Genomic DNA, 17634 nt, shown 5'->3' with positions numbered 1-17634 from the left:
CAGGAGGAGAAAGTAGCCTGCCCACGAGGGCTCACAGTCTACAGGAGATGGTGAGGGTACAGTAGGCGAGATGACCCTGCTCGCGAAGGCTCACAGTCTACAGGGGATGGGTGAGGATACAGGAGGAGAGAGGACCCTGCCCCCGAGGGATCACAGTCTACAGGGGATTTGTGAGGGTACAGGAGGAGAGAGGACCCTACCCACTAGGGCTCACAGTCTACAGGAGATGGGTGAGGGTACAGAAGGAGAGAGGACCCTGCCCCCGAGGGCTCACAGTCTACAGGGAATGGGGGAGGATACAGGAGGAGAGAGGACTCTGCCCTCGACGGCTCACAGTCTACAGGGGATAGGTGAGGGTACAGGAGGAGAGAGGGACCCTGCCCCCAAGGGCTCACAGTCTACAGGGGATGAGTGAGGGTGCAGGAGGCGAGAAGACCCTGCCAAGAAGGGCTCACAGTCTACAGGGGATAGGTGAGGGTACAGGAGGAGAGAGGACCCTGCTCCCGAGGGCTCAGTCTACAGGGGATGGGATGGCATTTATTGAGATACTGTAGATTTTGCATGGCAGGTCAGTTCACGAAGCAGAAAAAGTAGCACATTCGCCTGAGAACCCTATATAAATCCCATATACTTTGCTGGAACTCTGCTTCAAAAACATACCAACATACCACCTACTGCTGGACGGCTCTGTGCTGCCAAGCTTCACCTACTGCTGGACGGCTCTGTGCTGTCAGGCTTCACCTAATGATGGACGGCTCTGTGCTGCCAGGCTCAGCTTAGCTGTGTTTAATTAAACTGATAGGACTTGATTTGCAAAGGCACACACTTGTCTATATAAGACCTCAGCTCACAGTGCATCTCAGACCAAATGAGAATCATGAGGTCAAAGGAACTGCACAAGGAGCTCAATAAAAAGTTGTGGCAAGGCACAGATATGGCTAAGGTTACAGAAGAATTTCTGCCATACTCAAGGTTCCTAACAGCACAATGGCCTCCATAATCCTTAAAGGGAACCTGTCATCAGAAATTTCGCCCAAAAGCTAAAAGATTCCCCCTCTGCAGCTCCTGGGCTGCATTCTAGGAAGGTCCCTGTTATTATTGTGCCCCATGTGAGACCAAAATAAAGCCTTTATAAAGTTCTACCTTTTTGTATGCAGCTTCTGTAAATTCGTCCCGGGGGCGGGCTCTCTGCCGTCCGTTATTCTGCCTCCTGGTCCTGTATGCCGCCCCCATCGCTCCTTTCCATATCTGATGCACCGCCCACTGCTCCAGCCATCCCCGCGCATGCCCAGTGCCAGTCTCACAGGACTGAGCAGTTTGACCGCTGGTGACGTGTGCGCAGGCAAGTGATTATGGACGGGACTGTGACTGTTATCAGCAAGTACCCGGCCATAATCTCTTGAGCGCGCAAACCTCTCAGCGGTCAGACACACTGTGCTCAGGGTAGTGCTAGACTGTATGGGCTGCTTTCAGGGATGACGTCCCTTTGTCATGTGATAGTATTTTGAACACGCCCCTATCACATGACAAAGGGACATCATCCTGGAAGCAGCCCATACAGTCTAGCACTACCCTGAGCACAGTGTGTCTGACCGCTGGAGAGGTTTGCGCGCTCAAGAGATTATGGCCGGGTACTTGCTGATAACAGTCACAGTCCCGTCCATAATCACTTGTCTGCGCACATGTCACCAGCGGTCAAACTGCTCAGTCCTGTGAGACTGGCACTGGGCATGCGCGGGGATGGCTGGAGCAGTGGGCGGTGCATCAGATATGGAAAGGAGCGATGGGGGCGGCATACAGGACCAGGAGGCAGAATAACGGACGGCAGAGAGCCCGCCCCCGGGACGGATTTACAGAAGCTGCATACAAAAAGGTAGAACTTTATAAAGGCTTTATTTTGGTCTCACATGGGGCACAATAATAACAGGGATCTTCCTAGAATGCAGCCCAGGAGCTGCAGAGGGGGAATCTTTTAGCTTTTGGGCGAAATTTCTGATGACAGGTTCCCTTTAAATGGAAGACGTTTAGGACCACCAGAACTCTTCCTAGACCTGGCTGTCAGCCAAACTGAGCAATCATGCGAGAAGAGCCTTGGTGAGAAGTAAAGAAAAACCCCAAGATCACTGTGGCTGAGCTCCAGAAATGCAGTAGGGAGTTGGGAGAAAGTTGCACAAAGTCAATTATCACTGCAGACCTCCTCCAGTCGGGCCTTTAAGGCAGAGTGGCCTGACTGAAGCCTCTCCTCAGTGCAAGACATATGAAAGCCCGCAGAGTTTGCAAAAAAAAAACCAACAAACAAACACATGAAGGACTCCCAGACTATGAGATATAAGATTCTCTGGTCTGATGAGACGAAGATAGAACTTTTTGGTGAGAATTCTAAACGGTATGTGTGGAGAAAACAAGGCACTGCTCATCACCTACCCAACACAATCCCAACAGTGAAACATGGTGGTGGCCGCATCATGCTATGAGGGTGTTTTTCAGGGACAGGACGACTGGTTGCAATTGAAGGAAAAATGAGTGTGGCCAAGTACAGAGATATCCTGGAAAAAAAACTCTTCCAGAGTACCCTGGACCTCAGACTTGGCCGAAGGTTCACCTTCCAACAAGACAATGACCCTAAGCACACAGCTAAAATAACAAAAGAGTGGCTTCAGAACAACTCTGTGACCATTCTTGACTGTCCGAGCCAGAGTCCCGACATAAACCCAATTGAGCATCTCTGGAGAGACCTGAAAATGGCTGTCCACCAACATTCACCATACAACTTAATGGAACTGGAGAGGATCTGCAAGGAAGAATGGCAGAGGATCCCCAAATCCAGGTGTGAAAAACTTGTTGCATCATTCCCAAGAAGACTCATGGCTGTACTAGCTCAAAAGGGTGCTTCTACTCAGTACTCAGCAAAGGGTCTGAATACTTATGACCAGTTTTTCTTGCTTAATAAAGTTGTAAAAATTCTACATTTCTGTTTTTTTCTGTCAAGATGGGGAGCAGAGTGTACATTAATGAGGAAAATTAATCATCTTTTTTGAATTTACCAAATGGCTGCAATGAAACAGAGTGAAAAACTTAAAGGGGTCTGAATACTTTCCGTACACACTGTATCAACAGGTATACAATGGTATATGCACCTCAATACACATATAGACTCACTACTTACATATATGTAGACTTATATACAGTCATGGTTGAAGGTGTTGGCACCCTTGACATTATTCCAAAAAAGAAGGGAATTTTGTTTACTTACCGTAAATTCCTTTTCTTCTAGCTCCTATTAGGAGACCCAGACAATTGGGGTGTATAGCTTCTGCCTCCGGAGGCCACACAAAGTATTACACTTTAAAAAGTGTAACCCCTCCCCTCTGCCTATACACCCTCCCGTGCATCACGGGCTCCTCAGTTTTGGTGCAAAAGCAGGAAGGAGGAAACTTATAAATTGGTCTAAGGTAAATTCAATCCGAAGGATGTTCGGAGAACTGAAAACATGAACCAAAAGAACAATTCAACATGAACAACATGTGTACACAAAAGAACAAACAGCCCGAAGGGAACAGGGGCGGGTGCTGGGTCTCCCAATAGGAGCTAGAAGAAAAGGAATTTACGGTAAGTAAACAAAATTCCCTTCTTCTTTGTCACTCCATTGGGAGACCCAGACAATTGGGACGTCCAAAAGCAGTCCCTGGGTGGGTAAAAGAATACCTCGATAAAAAGAGCTGAAAACGACCCCCTCTTACAGGTGGGCAACCGCCGCCTGAAGGACTCGCCTACCTAGACTGGCGTCTGCCGAAGCATAGGTATGCACCTGATAGTGTTTCGTGAAAGTGTGCAGACTAGACCAGGTAGCTGCCTGACACACCTGCTGAGCCGTAGCCCGGTGCCGCAATGCCCAGGACGCACCCACGGCTCTGGTAGAATGGGCTTTCAGCCCCAAAGGAAGCGGAAGCCCAGAAGAACGGTAGGCTTCAAGAATCGGTTCCTTGATCCACCGAGCCAAGGTTGACTTGGAAGCCTGGGAACACTTACGCTGGCCAGCGACAAGGACAAAGAGCGCATCTGAACGGCGCAGGGGCGCCGTGCGAGACACGTAGAGCCGGAGAGCTCTCACCAGATCTAACGAGTGCAAATCCTTTTCACATTGGTGAACTGGATGAGGGCAAAATGAAGGTAAGGAGATATCCTGATTGAGATGAAAAGGGGGTATACCACCTTAGGGAGAAATTCCGGGACCGGACGCAGAACCACCTTATCCTGGTGAAAAACCAGGAAGGGGGCTTTGCATGACAGCGCTGCCAGCTCCGACACTCTACGGAGCGATGTAACTGCCACTAGAAATGCCACCTTCTGCGAAAGACGTGATAAAGAGACATCCCGCAGCGGCTCGAAAGGTGGTTTCTGAAGAGCCGTTAGCACCCTGTTAAGATCCCAGGGTTACAGCGGACGCTTGTAAGGTGGGACCATGTGGCAAACTCCCTGCAGGAACGTGCGGACCTGCGGAAGCCTGGCTAGACGCTTTTGAAAAAATACGGATAGCGCCGATACTTGTCCCTTGAGAGAGCCGAGAGACAAACCCTTGTCCATTCCGGATTGAAGGAATGAAAGAAAAGTGGGTAAGGCAAAGGGCCAGGGAGAAAAACCCTTATCAGAGCACCAGGATAAGAAGATCCTCCAAGACCTGTGATAGATCTTGGCGGACGTTGGTTTCCTGGCCTGTCTCATAGTGGCAATGACATCTTGAGATAACCCTGAGGACGCTAGGAGCCAGGACTCAATGGCCACACAGTCAGGTTGAGGGCCGCAGAATTCAGATGGAAAAACGGCCCTTGAGACAGCAAGTCTGGGCAGTCTGGGAGCGCCCACGGTTGACCCACCGTGAGATGCCACAGATCCGGGTACCACGACCGACTCGGCCAATCTGGGGCGACGACAATGGCGCGACGACAGTCGGACCTGATCTTGCGCAGCACTCTGGGCAGCATCGCCAGAGGAGGAAATACATAGGGCAGTCGAAACTGCGACCAATCCTGAACTAATGCGTCCGCCGCCAGAGCTCTGTGATCTTGAGACCGGGCCATGAATGCCGGGACTTTGTTGTTGTGCCGTGACGCCATGAGGTCGACGTCCGGTGTTCCCCAGCGGCGACAGATCTCTCGAAACATGTCTGGGTGAAGAGACCATTCCCCCCGCGTCCATGCCGTGTCGGCTGAGAAAATCTGCTTCCCAGTTTTCTACGCCCGGGATGTGAACTGCGGAGATGGTGGAAGCTGTGGCTTCCACCCACTGCAGAATTCATCGGACTTCCTGGAAGGCTTGACGACTGCGAGTGCCGCCTTGGTGGTTGATGTATGCGATGTCAGTGGCGTTGTCCGACTGGATCCGGATCTGCCTGCCCTCCAGCCACCGATGAAAGGCCAATAGGGCTAGATACACTGCCCTTATCTCCAGAATATTGATCTGAAGGGAAGACTCTATCGGAGTCCAGGTTCCCTGAGCCCTGTGGTGGAGAAAAACCGCCCCCCACCCTGACAGGCTCGCGTCCGTCGTGACCACAGCCCAGGTGGGGGGTAGGAAGGATTTTCCCTGCAATAGAGAGTTGGGAAGGAGCCACCACTGAAGTGACGTCTTGGTTGCAAGGGAAAGAGAGACGTTCCTGTCGAGTGAAGTCGACCTCCTGTCCCATTTGCGGAGAATGTCCCACTGGAGTGGCCGCAGATGGAATTGCGCGAAGGGCACTGCCTCCATCGCTGCCACCATCTTCCCCAGGAAGTGCATGAGGCGCCTCAAGGGGTGTGACTGACCCCGAAGAAGAGATTGCACCCCTGCCTGCAGCGAAAGCTGCTTGTCCAGCGGTAGCATGACTACTGCTGACTGAGTATGAAACTCCATCCCAAGGTACGTCAGTGATTGGGTCGGTGTCAACTTGGATTTTGGGAAGTTGATGATCCACCCGAACTGCTGGAGAGTCGCCAGAGCGACGGAAAGGCTGTTTTGACACGCCATCTGAGAGGGTGCCCTGACCAGAAGATCGTCTAAGTAGGGAATCACCGAGTGGCCCTGAGAGTGTAGGACCGCCACAACAGATGCCATGACCTTGGTGAACACCCGTGGGGCTGTCGCCAGGCCGAAAGGCAATGCCACGAACTGAAGGTGTTCGTCCCCGATGGCAAAACGCAAAAAGCGTTGATGTTCGGGTGCGATCGGCACATGGAGATAAGCATCCTTGATGTCGATCGATGCTAGGAAGTCTCCTTGTGACATCGAAGCGATGACAGAGCGGAGAGACTCCATCCGAAACCGTCTGGTGCTCACATGTCTGTTGAGCAGTTTGAGGTCCAGAACGGGACGGAACGAGCCGTCCTTCTTTGGCACCACAAACAAGTTGGAGTAAAAGCCGCGACCATGTTCCTGGAGGGGAACAGGGATCACAACTCCTTCTGTCTTCAGAGCGTTCACCGCCTGAAAAAGTGCATCGGCTCGCTCGGGGGGCGGAGATGTTCTGAAGAAACGAGTCGGGGGACGAGAGCTGAACTCTATCCTGTAACCGTGAGACAGAATGTCTCTCACCCATCGGTCTTGAACATGTGGCCACCAGGCGTCGCAAAAGCGGGAGAGCCTGCCACCGACCGAGGATGCGGTTCGGGGATGCCGAGAGTCATGAGGAGGCCGCCTTGGAAGCAGTGCCTCCTGCGGCCTTTTGGGGGCGTGACTTGGACCGCCACGCATAGGAGTTCCTCTGGCCTTTCTCCGGCCTGCTGGACGAAGAGGATTGGGGCTTGGCGGAGGGACGAAAGGACCGAAACCTCGATTGTATTTTCCGTTGCTGAGGTCTCTTTGGTTTAGACTGGGGTAAGGAGGAGTCCTTTCCCTTGGATTCCTTAATAATCTCATCCAATCGTTCACCAAACAAGCGGTCGCCAGCAAACGGCAAACCGGTTAAGAACCTCTTGGAAGCCGAGTCTGCCTTCCATTCGCGCAGCCACACGGCCCTGCGGACTGCCACAGAGTTAGCGGATGCCACCGCTGTACGGCTAGCAGAGTCTAAAACTGCGTTCATGGCGTAGGAAGAAAAAGCTGACGCCTGAGAAGTCAAAGACGCAACCTGCGGAGCAGAATTACGTGTGACCGCATTAATCTCAGCCAGACAAGCTGAGATAGCTTGTAGTGCCCACACGGCTGCAAAGGCCGGGGCAAAAGACGCGCCCGTGGCTTCATAGATGGATTTTACCAGGAGCTCTATCTGCCTGTCAGTGGCATCCTTTAGCGATGATCCATCTGCAACCGATACCACAGATCTAGCCGCCAATCTAGAGACTGGGGGATCCACCTTGGGACATTGAGCCCAACCCTTAACCACGTCAGAGGGGAAGGGGTAACGTGTGTCAGTAAGGCGCTTAGTAAAGCGCTTGTCCGGAACCGTTCTGGGCTTCTGGACAGCATCTCTGAAGTTAGAGTGATCGAAAAACGCACTCCGTGTACGTTTAGGGAACCGAAACTGGTGTTTCTCCTGCTGAGAAGTCGACTCCTCTACCGGTGGCGGCGGGGGAGAGATATCTAACACCTGGTTGATGGACGAGATAAGGTCATTTACTATGGCGTCCCCTTCAGGTGTATCAAGATTGAGAGCAACGTCAGTGTCAGAGCCCTGAGCTGCGACGTCCGCCTCGTCCTCCAGAGAGTCCTCACGATGGGAACCCGAGCAGCGTGAAGAAGTCGGGGAAGATTCCCAGCGGGCCCGCTTAGCCGGTCTGGGACTGTGGTCCGGGCCGGAGTCCTCCACGTGAGACCTAGGGCCCCACCTGGGAACGTGCTGCGGCGCGGACAGAGAGGGGCCTGGAGGTGAAGATCCAACAGGGCCCGGGGCTTGTGTAAGGACCGGTCTGGACTGCAAAGCTTCAAGCAGCTTGGCAGACCATTTGTCCATAGACTGAGCCATGGATTGTGAGAGTGACTCAGAGAGTTTTTCAGCAAAAACTGCAAACTCTGTCCCTGCCGCCTGGACAGGGGGAGCAAGGGGTTCTACCTGAGCCGAGGGGCCCACTAGTGACCGAGGCTCGGGTTGAGGAAGCAAAACAGGGGTTGAGCATTGCTCACAGTGAGGGTAGGTGGAACCCGCAGGTAACTTAGCTGCACAAGAGGTACAGGTCGCAAAATAACCCTGTGCCTTGGCACCCTTGCTCCTTGTGGACGACATGCTGTTGTCTCCTAGGAGAGTGATCACTGAGGGTATATGGGAAGGGTATACAGCCCGACCGAACAGAAATATATAAATATATATATAGTATCTATTCCGGCACCCTAAGGGGACCAGCACCGGGTGACCGGTGTGGCTTACCGACCGCTAAAAAGCGGAGTGTGTCTCCTCCAGATTCCCTGCCTTAGGTCTCCCAGCGTTGCAGAGCTCTTTCCAGGAAATCCTCCACAGGCAGAATGCCAAAGAAATGGCTGTTGGAGCTCTCAGGGGAGGAGTGGAGCCGTGGGCGGCGTTAGAAAAAGTGCGGGAATCTGGAGTCCCCACAGTGATCAGTGAGGGGGGAGGAAACATACAGGATGCTCCGGCCCTCACAGCCGACGTCAGGCCGGCCGTCCCGCCCTTACCCCTGATAGACAGGCCCGGGGGCGGGAGTTTTGCTACTAGGCCGCAATTGAAGCCGGGGACTAAATTTAAGACCGCGGCCGACAAACAGGCGCGGTCGGCGCGGAAGTCCGCCGGCCGTCACAAATAAGCAGCTGCTGCGTCCGGGATGAAGGCGCTCCATGCACATCCCCCATGGGGATACAGAGTACCTTAGTGATGCAGGGCCCGGTCCCTGAGGATAAATAAACTCCTGTCCGACATATTCCCACAGGGGCTGCGGAGGGAGCACGGTCCCAGTGGATGGATGACCGCTCAGAATCCCACTTCTCCCAGAGCCGCTAAGGGATGGTGAAGGAGACGGCATGAGGCTCCGGCCTTTGTACCCGCAATGGGTACCTCAACCTTAACAGCACCGCCGACTTAGTGGGGTGAGAAGGGAACATGCCGGGGGCCCCGTGGGGGCCCACTTTTCTTCCAACCGATATAACTAATCTGAGAATTCATGAGTGGATGTGTGCCTCCTTCCACACAAAGCATAAAACTGAGGAGCCCGTGATGCACGGGAGGGTGTATAGGCAGAGGGGAGGGGTTACACTTTTTAAAGTGTAATACTTTGTGTGGCCTCCGGAGGCAGAAGCTATACACCCCAATTGTCTGGGTCTCCCAATGGAGCGACAAAGAAATAAAGTATTTCTCCCTGGAAATAATATAATTTAATCTCGAGCTTTTTTCTTTTATCTCGATTTATGAACGGCCTTCTCGTGTGCCCAGCTTAACCCCTTAACGACCGCGGGCAGTAATATTACGTCCCAGCGGTCATAATGTTACTGCCCACGGTCTGCTGCCGGCAGCATGCCGCGATCGGCGCACATCTCAGCTGATTTTCACAGCTGAGATGTGTGCCTGCTAGGCACGAGCAGAATCGTTATCTGCTTGTGCCAATTAACCCCTTAAATGGCGCTGTCAATATGTGACAGCGCCATTATAAATCGCAATAAACATTTAATTACCGCCCGATACCGGAAGTCATGTGACGTGACCACGTAACGTCCGGTAGTTGTCATGGTAGCACAGGGTCATGTGATGACTCCTGTACCTGCCATAAATTACTTTCAGTTTCACTCGGCCCGGAGCCGAGTGAAGCAGAACATGAGCATATGTGCTGTTTACAGATGTGATCAGCAGATAGGGCAGAGCGATCGCACTGTTGATCACTATAGCTCCCTAGGGGGACTAGTAAAATAAATTAAAAAAAAAGTGTTAAAAAAGTTTTAAAAACAAAAAAACCTAAAAGTCCAAATCACCTCCCTTTCTCCCCATGGAAAATTAAAGGGTTAAAAAAATAAAAAATACACACACATTTAGTATCGCCGCGTTCAGAAACGCCCGATCTATGAAAATATAAAATCAATTAATCTGATCGGTAAACGACGTAGCGGCAAAAAAATTCCAAACGCCAAAATGATGGTTTGTCGCCACAACTTTTGCGCAAAATGCAACAACAGGCGATCAAAATGTAGAATCTGAACAAAAATGGTACAGTTAAAAACCTCAGCTCGAGACGCAAAAAATAAGCCATCACTGAGCCATAGATCCCGAAAAATGAGAACGCTACGGGTCACAGAATATGGCGTAAAACGTGCGCCACTTTTTTCGGGCAAACTTTTTTTTAACCCCTTATATAAAAGTAAACCTATACATGTTTGGTGTCTACGAACTCGTACTGACCTGAGGAATCACACCCACACATCAGTTTTACCATATAGTGAACACAGTGAATAACATATCTAAAAACCTATAGTGCTATCACACTTTTTTTTGCAATTTTTCTGCATTTGGAATTTTTCTGCCGTTTTCCAGTACACTATATGGTAAAACTTTTGGTTTTATTTAAAAGTACAGCTCGTTCCACAAAAAATGAGCCCTCACATGACCATATTGACTGAAAAATAAAAAAGTTACGTCTCTCAGCAGAAAAATGGCGAAATAAAAACGAAAAGCGAAAAATCGGCCGGTCGTGAAGGGGTTAATAGTTATCGTAATCGATTGGTAGCAGTGGGTTTATGTCAAGGATCATCGTGGGGCGACCAGTGAGATCAGGGGAGGATTAGATATATTTCGCTAGCAGGATTCGGGGGAATATATACCTAAAGGGTACTTTACACACTGCGACATCGCTAGCGATCTCGTTAGCGATGTGAAATTCTAGATCGCAAGTGCGATCTTTAGAGATCGCACATGCGTAAAATGACCTATGTGCAATCTCTAAAGATCGCACTTGCGATCTAAAATTTCACATCGCTAACGAGATCGCTAGCGATGTCGCAGTGTGTAAAGTACCCTTTACTCTCACCGGGAACCCTTCAATCATTGGCATAGTAGTAGAATAGCGGCCCCCTTGCTTACCGTCTGGCAATTCCACAATTGGCCTGACTATAAAAGGGGCGCTAGAGAGTGAGTCATGTGATCGGTCGGTGAAAAGGGGGGGGGGGGGAGGGTGTTCCTCCCCCCTTTCCCTGACATATTGATGGGGGGTTTTTTGTCTTTTTTTCTGATTCCCAATTTAATTACGGTACATTAAAACAAATCCAAAATTCATACCACAATTTTGGGTTTCAAACTAAAAGATAAAGATGAGGACATTTAATACTTGAGATGGAGAGATCCAGAATTGTGACAATTCATAAGTAGCATGACCATTTCATTGTAAATGGACAGGTGATAAGAGGTAGGAAGCAAACATCATTTCAGTTTTCATTTGTTTTTCCTTCCATTTCATTTTTTTCCCGCCATGATTTTTAAGTACTGTAGTGCGTTGTGGGTGGCGTCATTGTGAGCATTGCCACATGAAAGCCCAGTGCTGTGACAAACGGTGACCGGGTTGGAGGACATTTCGGCTGGACACTGGTACTGACCATTCACACTCAGCTCCTCTATATCCATGTAGGACACTCGGAAATCTTGCTCTTCGGCCACCTCTGTCAGCATTTTCACATAGTCTATGTTGGGAATACTCAGTGAACTTTTCTTCAGCAGGTTTATTTTCTCACCAGATGAATTTTTCAGGGAATCCCAGGTATATCCAGAATTATTGCCACCAGGCTTTTTTACAGAGAGATTGATCTTATCAGCTGGAATGCTTGTCAGTTTGGCATACAACTTTTACGCTGACATTTTCTTCGCTGTCTTTTACGATGTACTGAAACCGGTTTCTACAAAAGTTTCTACACGGCAAGACATGGTGAACTCTCTCTTATGAGGTGGTCCTGATTCTTAAGATACAAAGTACTCAGGTAGTCGCCATCCTTTTTGTACAGCCAGCTCCTGTAAGGAATCAATTGGATTGCCCTGGGTCTGGCTGCTTGGATGCATCTTTTGTGATGGGTTTTGGTATGGGCAAATTGGAGTTGGCATCTCTCTTTAGCATGTTCAAAGCCGACTCTGCAGCTTTACGTTTGGCCACTTTCTTGCTAGACCCATCACCTAGACACGATACCTCTCCTATGGAAACACGGAATGTAAAGCTTGGGTTGTGGGCTTGCCCCTCAGCCTTTTCGAGGGTGTACACCGGGGGCTTTCGGTCTTGATTCCATATTCATGTAACACTTGGATGGGCGTCTTACATGGGGGGTTGTTGCGAGTTCATTTAAGCTTGTGGCTGTGTCAGAGCTCCTTTTAGGCGCGGCTGGAAACCTCTCCCTGAACATGATGGCGGAGCTGGGGGGAGAGTGGGACCTGCTATTCGAGGAATAGAGCCGCGCAGATAAGATTCTCCACCGTCGGCCGGGCTGATATTGTTTTTTATTTTAGTTAGCCATTAAAAGGTTTCACAACAAAATTATAATTTTGTTTCTGTCACTGAGAACAATCAATCATTCTTATGGTCTCTGATAGATGGACATCTTGAGATGATCCTGCTAGGCCGGGAATAAAGCCAATGACAAAGTAGTATGCACATACATTGCTCAGTTGTTATAATGGTAATAGTGTTTCCTAGAATTCCTCACCTCTCCAGTCAGTAAGTAAAGGATCTCCATGATGTGGTAAAATATTTGTTCTGTTATCGCACTTTTCTCCTTCTCCATCTTTAGTTGATCAGCTCTTGGCGCGACCTTGCAGAATGAATTCTTTGATGGCGGTTTATCCTGAAAATTTAAAATAATATTATACTGATGAATGATTATCAGAGTTTTCATCTTCCAGCGCCCCTTAGAGTGGGTTGCTCCAGAGGACTACACCATCTTCAGAAGCAATGTCTGCCCCACTCGGAAGTCACAACAGGTGAGTAATACCATACTCTGGTGCTGGGTACTCATAACAAGCATTTTGATGCTCGGACGAGCTTGGCTCACCGAATATAATGGAAGTCAATGAGGAATTCAAGCATTTTACAAGAAGATCTTCTGGAAAAATGCTTGAGTTTCCCAAAGACTTCCATTATACTTGGGTACTCGAGTCAAGCCCGTCTGAGCATCCAACCGCTCATTACGAGTACTCAGCACCAGAGTATGGTAGTATTCCATCATTACTATTCATCAAGTATTTCTCTGATGACACACTCTTGTAGTCAACTAACGTGATTGGATGGCTTTCGCTCTCTTTTGAGAGAGATATATATATATATATATAATGATAGATATCTATGAAAAACGACAGAGCAAAGTCCAGCAATAACGTGAGCAATCCAGGATGCTGTTAAAAATTTTTCTTTCACTTTATTCGCAAATCCATTCAAAGGCAATGGTCCAAGCAGTTCAAGACAGCATTAATGCAGGAAAGTAGTGCAAATAGGACAATCCTATCTGCACTACTTTCCTGCATTAATCCTGATCTGGGCACAACGGGGTTAACCAGGTCAGCTGAGGCTCCAGGTGGTTCACAGGAGTGAGCTGGTCTACACTGTTGGACTTTATATATACAGTTAGGTCCAGAAATATTTGGACAGTGACACAATTTTCGCGAGTTGGGCTCTGCATGCCACCACATTGGATTTGAAAAGAAACCTCTACAACAGAATTCAAGTGCAGATTGTAACGTTTAATTTGAAGGTTTGAACAAAAATATCTGATAGAAATTGTAGGAATTGTACACATTTCTTTACAAACACTCCACATTTTAGGAGGTCAAAAGTAATTGGACAAATAAACCAAACCCAAACAAAATATTTTTATTTTCAATATTTTGTTGCGAATCCTTTGGAGGCAATCACTGCCTTAAGTCTGGAACCCGTGGACATCACCAAACGCAGGGTTTCCTCCTTCTTAATGCTTTGCCAGGCCTTTACAGCCGCAGCCTTCAGGTCTTGCTTGTTTGTGGGTCTTTCCGTCTTAAGTCTGGATTTGAGCAAGTGAAATGCATGCTCAATTGGGTTAAGATCTGGTGATTGACTTGGCCATTGCAGAATGTTCCACTTTTTTGCACTCATGAACTCCTGGGTAGCTTTGGCTGTATGCTTGGGGTCATTGTCCATCTGTACTATGAAGCGCCGTCCGATCAACTTTGCAGCATTTGGCTGAATCTGGGCTGAAAGTATATCCCTGTACACTTCAGAATTCATCCGGCTACTCTTGTCTGCTGTTATGTCATCAATAAACACAAGTGACCCAGTGCCATTGAAAGCCATGCATGCCCATGCCATCACGTTGCCTCCACCATGTTTTACAGAGGATGTGGTGTGCCTTGGATCATGTGCCGTTCCCTTTCTTCTCCAAACTTTTTTCTTCCCATCATTCTGGTACAGGTTGATCTTTGTCTCATCTGTCCATAGAATACTTTTCCAGAACTGAGCTGGCTTCATGAGGTGTTTTTCAGCAAATTTAACTCTGGCCTGTCTATTTTTGGAATTGATGAATGGTTTGCATCTAGATGTGAACCCTTTGTATTTACTTTCATGGAGTCTTCTCTTTACTGTTGACTTAGAGACAGATACACCTACTTCAATGAGAGTGTTCTGGACTTCAGTTGATGTTGTGAACGGGTTCTTCTTCACCAAAGAAAGTATGCGGCGATCATCCACCACTGTTGTCATCCGTGGACGCTCAGGCCTTTTTGAGTTCCCAAGCTCACCAGTCAATTCCTTTTTTCTCAGAATGTACCCGACTGTTGATTTTGCTACTCCAAGCATGTCTGCTATCTCTCTGATGGATTTTTTCTTTTTTTTCAGCCTCAGGATGTTCTGCTTCACCTCAATTGAGAGTTCCTTAGACCGCATGTTGTCTGGTCACAGCAACAGCTTCCAAATGCAAAACCACACACCTGTAATCAACCCCAGACCTTTGAACTACTTCATTGATTACAGGTTAACGAGGGAGACGCCTTCAGAGTTAATTGCAGCCCTTAGAGTCCCTTGTCCAATTACTTTTGGTCCCTTGAAAAAGAGGAGGCTATGCATTACAGAGCTATGATTCCTAAACCCTTTCTCCGATTTGGATGTGAAAACTCTCATATTGCAGCTGGGAGTGTGCACTTTCAGCCCATATTATATATATAATTGTATTTCTGAACATGTTTTTGTAAACAGCTAAAAAAACAAAACTTGTGTCACTGTCCAAATATTTCTGGCCCTGACTGATATATATATATATATATATATATATATATATATATTTATATATATACACAAAACGCTCAATACCTTATGTTTTGAATGTTTACAGCAATATTGGAGTTGATGTAGTCATTAATCGCAGTGTGTTGACGCATCGTGTCTGTATAAACGAAGAAAAGGACCGGTGCTCCTTATATTCTTTTTAAGTCAGATCCTTTATTTGTTCAATTCCATGCATGAGCAGGCGTCACAGTTACGTGTTTCGGCTTGAGATAAGGCTTGTGGTCAAGCTGAAACAAGTAACTGACGCCTGACCATGCATGGAATTGAACAAATAAAAGGATTTGACTTAAAAAGAATACAGACTGCTAGTCTTTTTCTTCATTTGGATTGTGGACGCTTCGCACAGGCCTGAGCACCATCTACTTTTGAGTGGAACTTTTTTCTTATACAGTATGTCTGTTGGCCACATAGCAGATTGGTGCACCTCTGGATTAATTTAATAATAAAGGTGTGCAGGCCCTATATTTACTTTTTTCCATTTACAACAGCATCATGACAGTTAGGAGGCATAAGTTGTCAGACAGACCCCATGTTGTAGCCCGATGGGTCCCACCAACTTGTGACAGGACCCAATGGGCTCATCTAATTTGAATCGTGGTTCCAGTATTTCTGATAATAAATAAAAATTGTGATCAGTCATACCAAAACCAGTGATGGACTCCCCAAAACATGTAAAACAGAACAAAGCAATCATCAAAAAAACACAATAGCTACAACTAATACAAGAAATGTACCTCCTTTGACCCAAATGTAATTCCCTTTAAAATAAATGAAGGCGTAAATCAGATGAAAATATACATCTTATTCTAGGGCTCCACTATCTGTATATGATGAAGTAAAATGTCTAGTGTTCACATTTCCGTCAATTTGTATCAGTCCCAATCCGCGGCTCTGGTAAACAACGGAATCCGTTTGGCAAATTCAGTTGTTCCCATAGACTTGTATGAGCAGCGGATTGTGACTGATGACGCTGTGTTGCATCCTACGCCCGACAGATCAGTTGTGGAACGACTGACCGTTGGGCGGCAGGAACGCAGCATGTAGCGTTTTTTGAGCAGCGAAATCCTTTTGATTCCGCTGCGCATGCTGTCTCTCGGCGGCCGAACGATCACCCGGCGGCCGCCTTCTGTGAGCGATCAGCTGATCACCCGGCTTCTGTGAGCGATCAGCTGATCACCCGGCTTCTGTGAGCGATCAGCTGATCACCCGGCTTCTGTGAGCGATCAGCTGATCACCCGGCTTCTGTGAGCGATCAGCTGATCGCCCGGTGGCCGCCTAATGAGAGCAATCAGCTGATCGCTCTCATTAGCCGGCCACCAGCTATTGTGACAAGCGTCAAGCAACGCATGTGACTGATGCAAAACAACGGAAATGTGAACCTAGCCTAAAGGAGGTGTCCGCTTTTAGGAAAGTAACAAAGCGCACTTTACTTACCTTCCCCCGATCCAGGGGCATACTGTTGGCTATGATCCCGACGCCACGCTAATAGCCAATCATGGACAGAGCTGCTGAGCTCACCGATTGGCTGCTACGCTTTCACCATGAGATCAGAGTCGCAGCCAATACAGGACATCATGAGCAGCGTTGGAGACACAGGACTGAACACGGCGGAGGGGAAGTAAAGGGCGATAATCTCTTACTATATAACACACTGCAGTGGAGGACGAAGAATTTTGCAGGGGACCTGTAAACAATACAACCTGATTAATAATATTAGCCATAAAACGATGAAAAGGGACCTCAGCATGTCAGGTCCTCATTGTCATTTTACCACAGATTGGGCTGAAGGTTTCTTTAAAAAAAAAAAAAGACAAAAATCAGAAACGTGGCAAAAACATCATACACAATCCAGATAAGGCTGCAGTCACATTGGAGGTGTATAGAAGGACATGTATGACGTAATATCAGTGTACCGATACAGGAAGTAAAAGAATACGATAGATATGAGCCTGGGACATCCCTGCTGTGATAGACGTGCAGGGGATCGCGATATATGTGATAGTGACACACATCGCTGCCCTCGCTCGTCATCATCTGCTCGGTCTTACCTTCCTGAGGGGCAGCAGCGGCTAAAGGACCTCCGGTGACGTCACGGCCATGTGACCAGACTCCTGTGTGGGAGGAGCTAGGGTGCAGCGTGCAGGAAGTGAAGTGTGTTGTCAGGGTAGTCACGGTAGATGCTAGAATCTACGGGCTCCTTCCCGGTATGATGTCACTTCCGCCACGTGTTAGGGGCGTGGTCTGATTTCATAAGGCGCGAGGTGACGCCATTGTCACTGGGGTGGAGCTGTTTCATCTGTGCTACTGTGGTCCTACCTACAGCAGCTCCATTATACACAGTGTAGTGCTGACTGAGGTGACAATGGAGACAGGTTCATAGGGCATGCAAACTGTGTGACAGCCCACCCTCCCCATAGACCTCTCAATCACACTCAACCTGACACAC

The 17634-nt window shown here is 48.4% G+C and overlaps 1 protein-coding gene and 1 pseudogene across 1 annotated transcript in view; both read right to left on the bottom strand.

Annotated features, from left to right (window-relative positions):
* LOC142311199 (uncharacterized) overlaps positions 1-17372 on the bottom strand; it is a 42744-nt gene extending 25372 nt beyond the window's left edge. Inside the window, exons 1-2 of the mRNA XM_075349394.1 lie at positions 17237-17372; positions 12586-12723 (exon numbers count right to left, since the gene is read on the bottom strand). Of these exons, the coding sequence (XP_075205509.1) occupies positions 12586-12663 (78 nt within the window). The 5' untranslated portion in view covers positions 12664-12723; positions 17237-17372. The remainder of the gene's footprint in view (positions 1-12585; positions 12724-17236) is intronic.
* Positions 11197-12495, bottom strand: LOC142311207 (interferon-inducible double-stranded RNA-dependent protein kinase activator A homolog A-like; annotated as a pseudogene).
* Positions 17373-17634: the final 262 nt, after the last annotated feature.

This window comes from Anomaloglossus baeobatrachus, chromosome 5 (assembly GCF_048569485.1).
Source record: "Anomaloglossus baeobatrachus isolate aAnoBae1 chromosome 5, aAnoBae1.hap1, whole genome shotgun sequence".
Taxonomy (NCBI): Eukaryota; Metazoa; Chordata; class Amphibia; order Anura; family Aromobatidae; genus Anomaloglossus; species Anomaloglossus baeobatrachus.
Note: the sequence above shows the minus strand (reverse complement) of the source record. Positions and strands in the feature narration are given on the sequence as shown.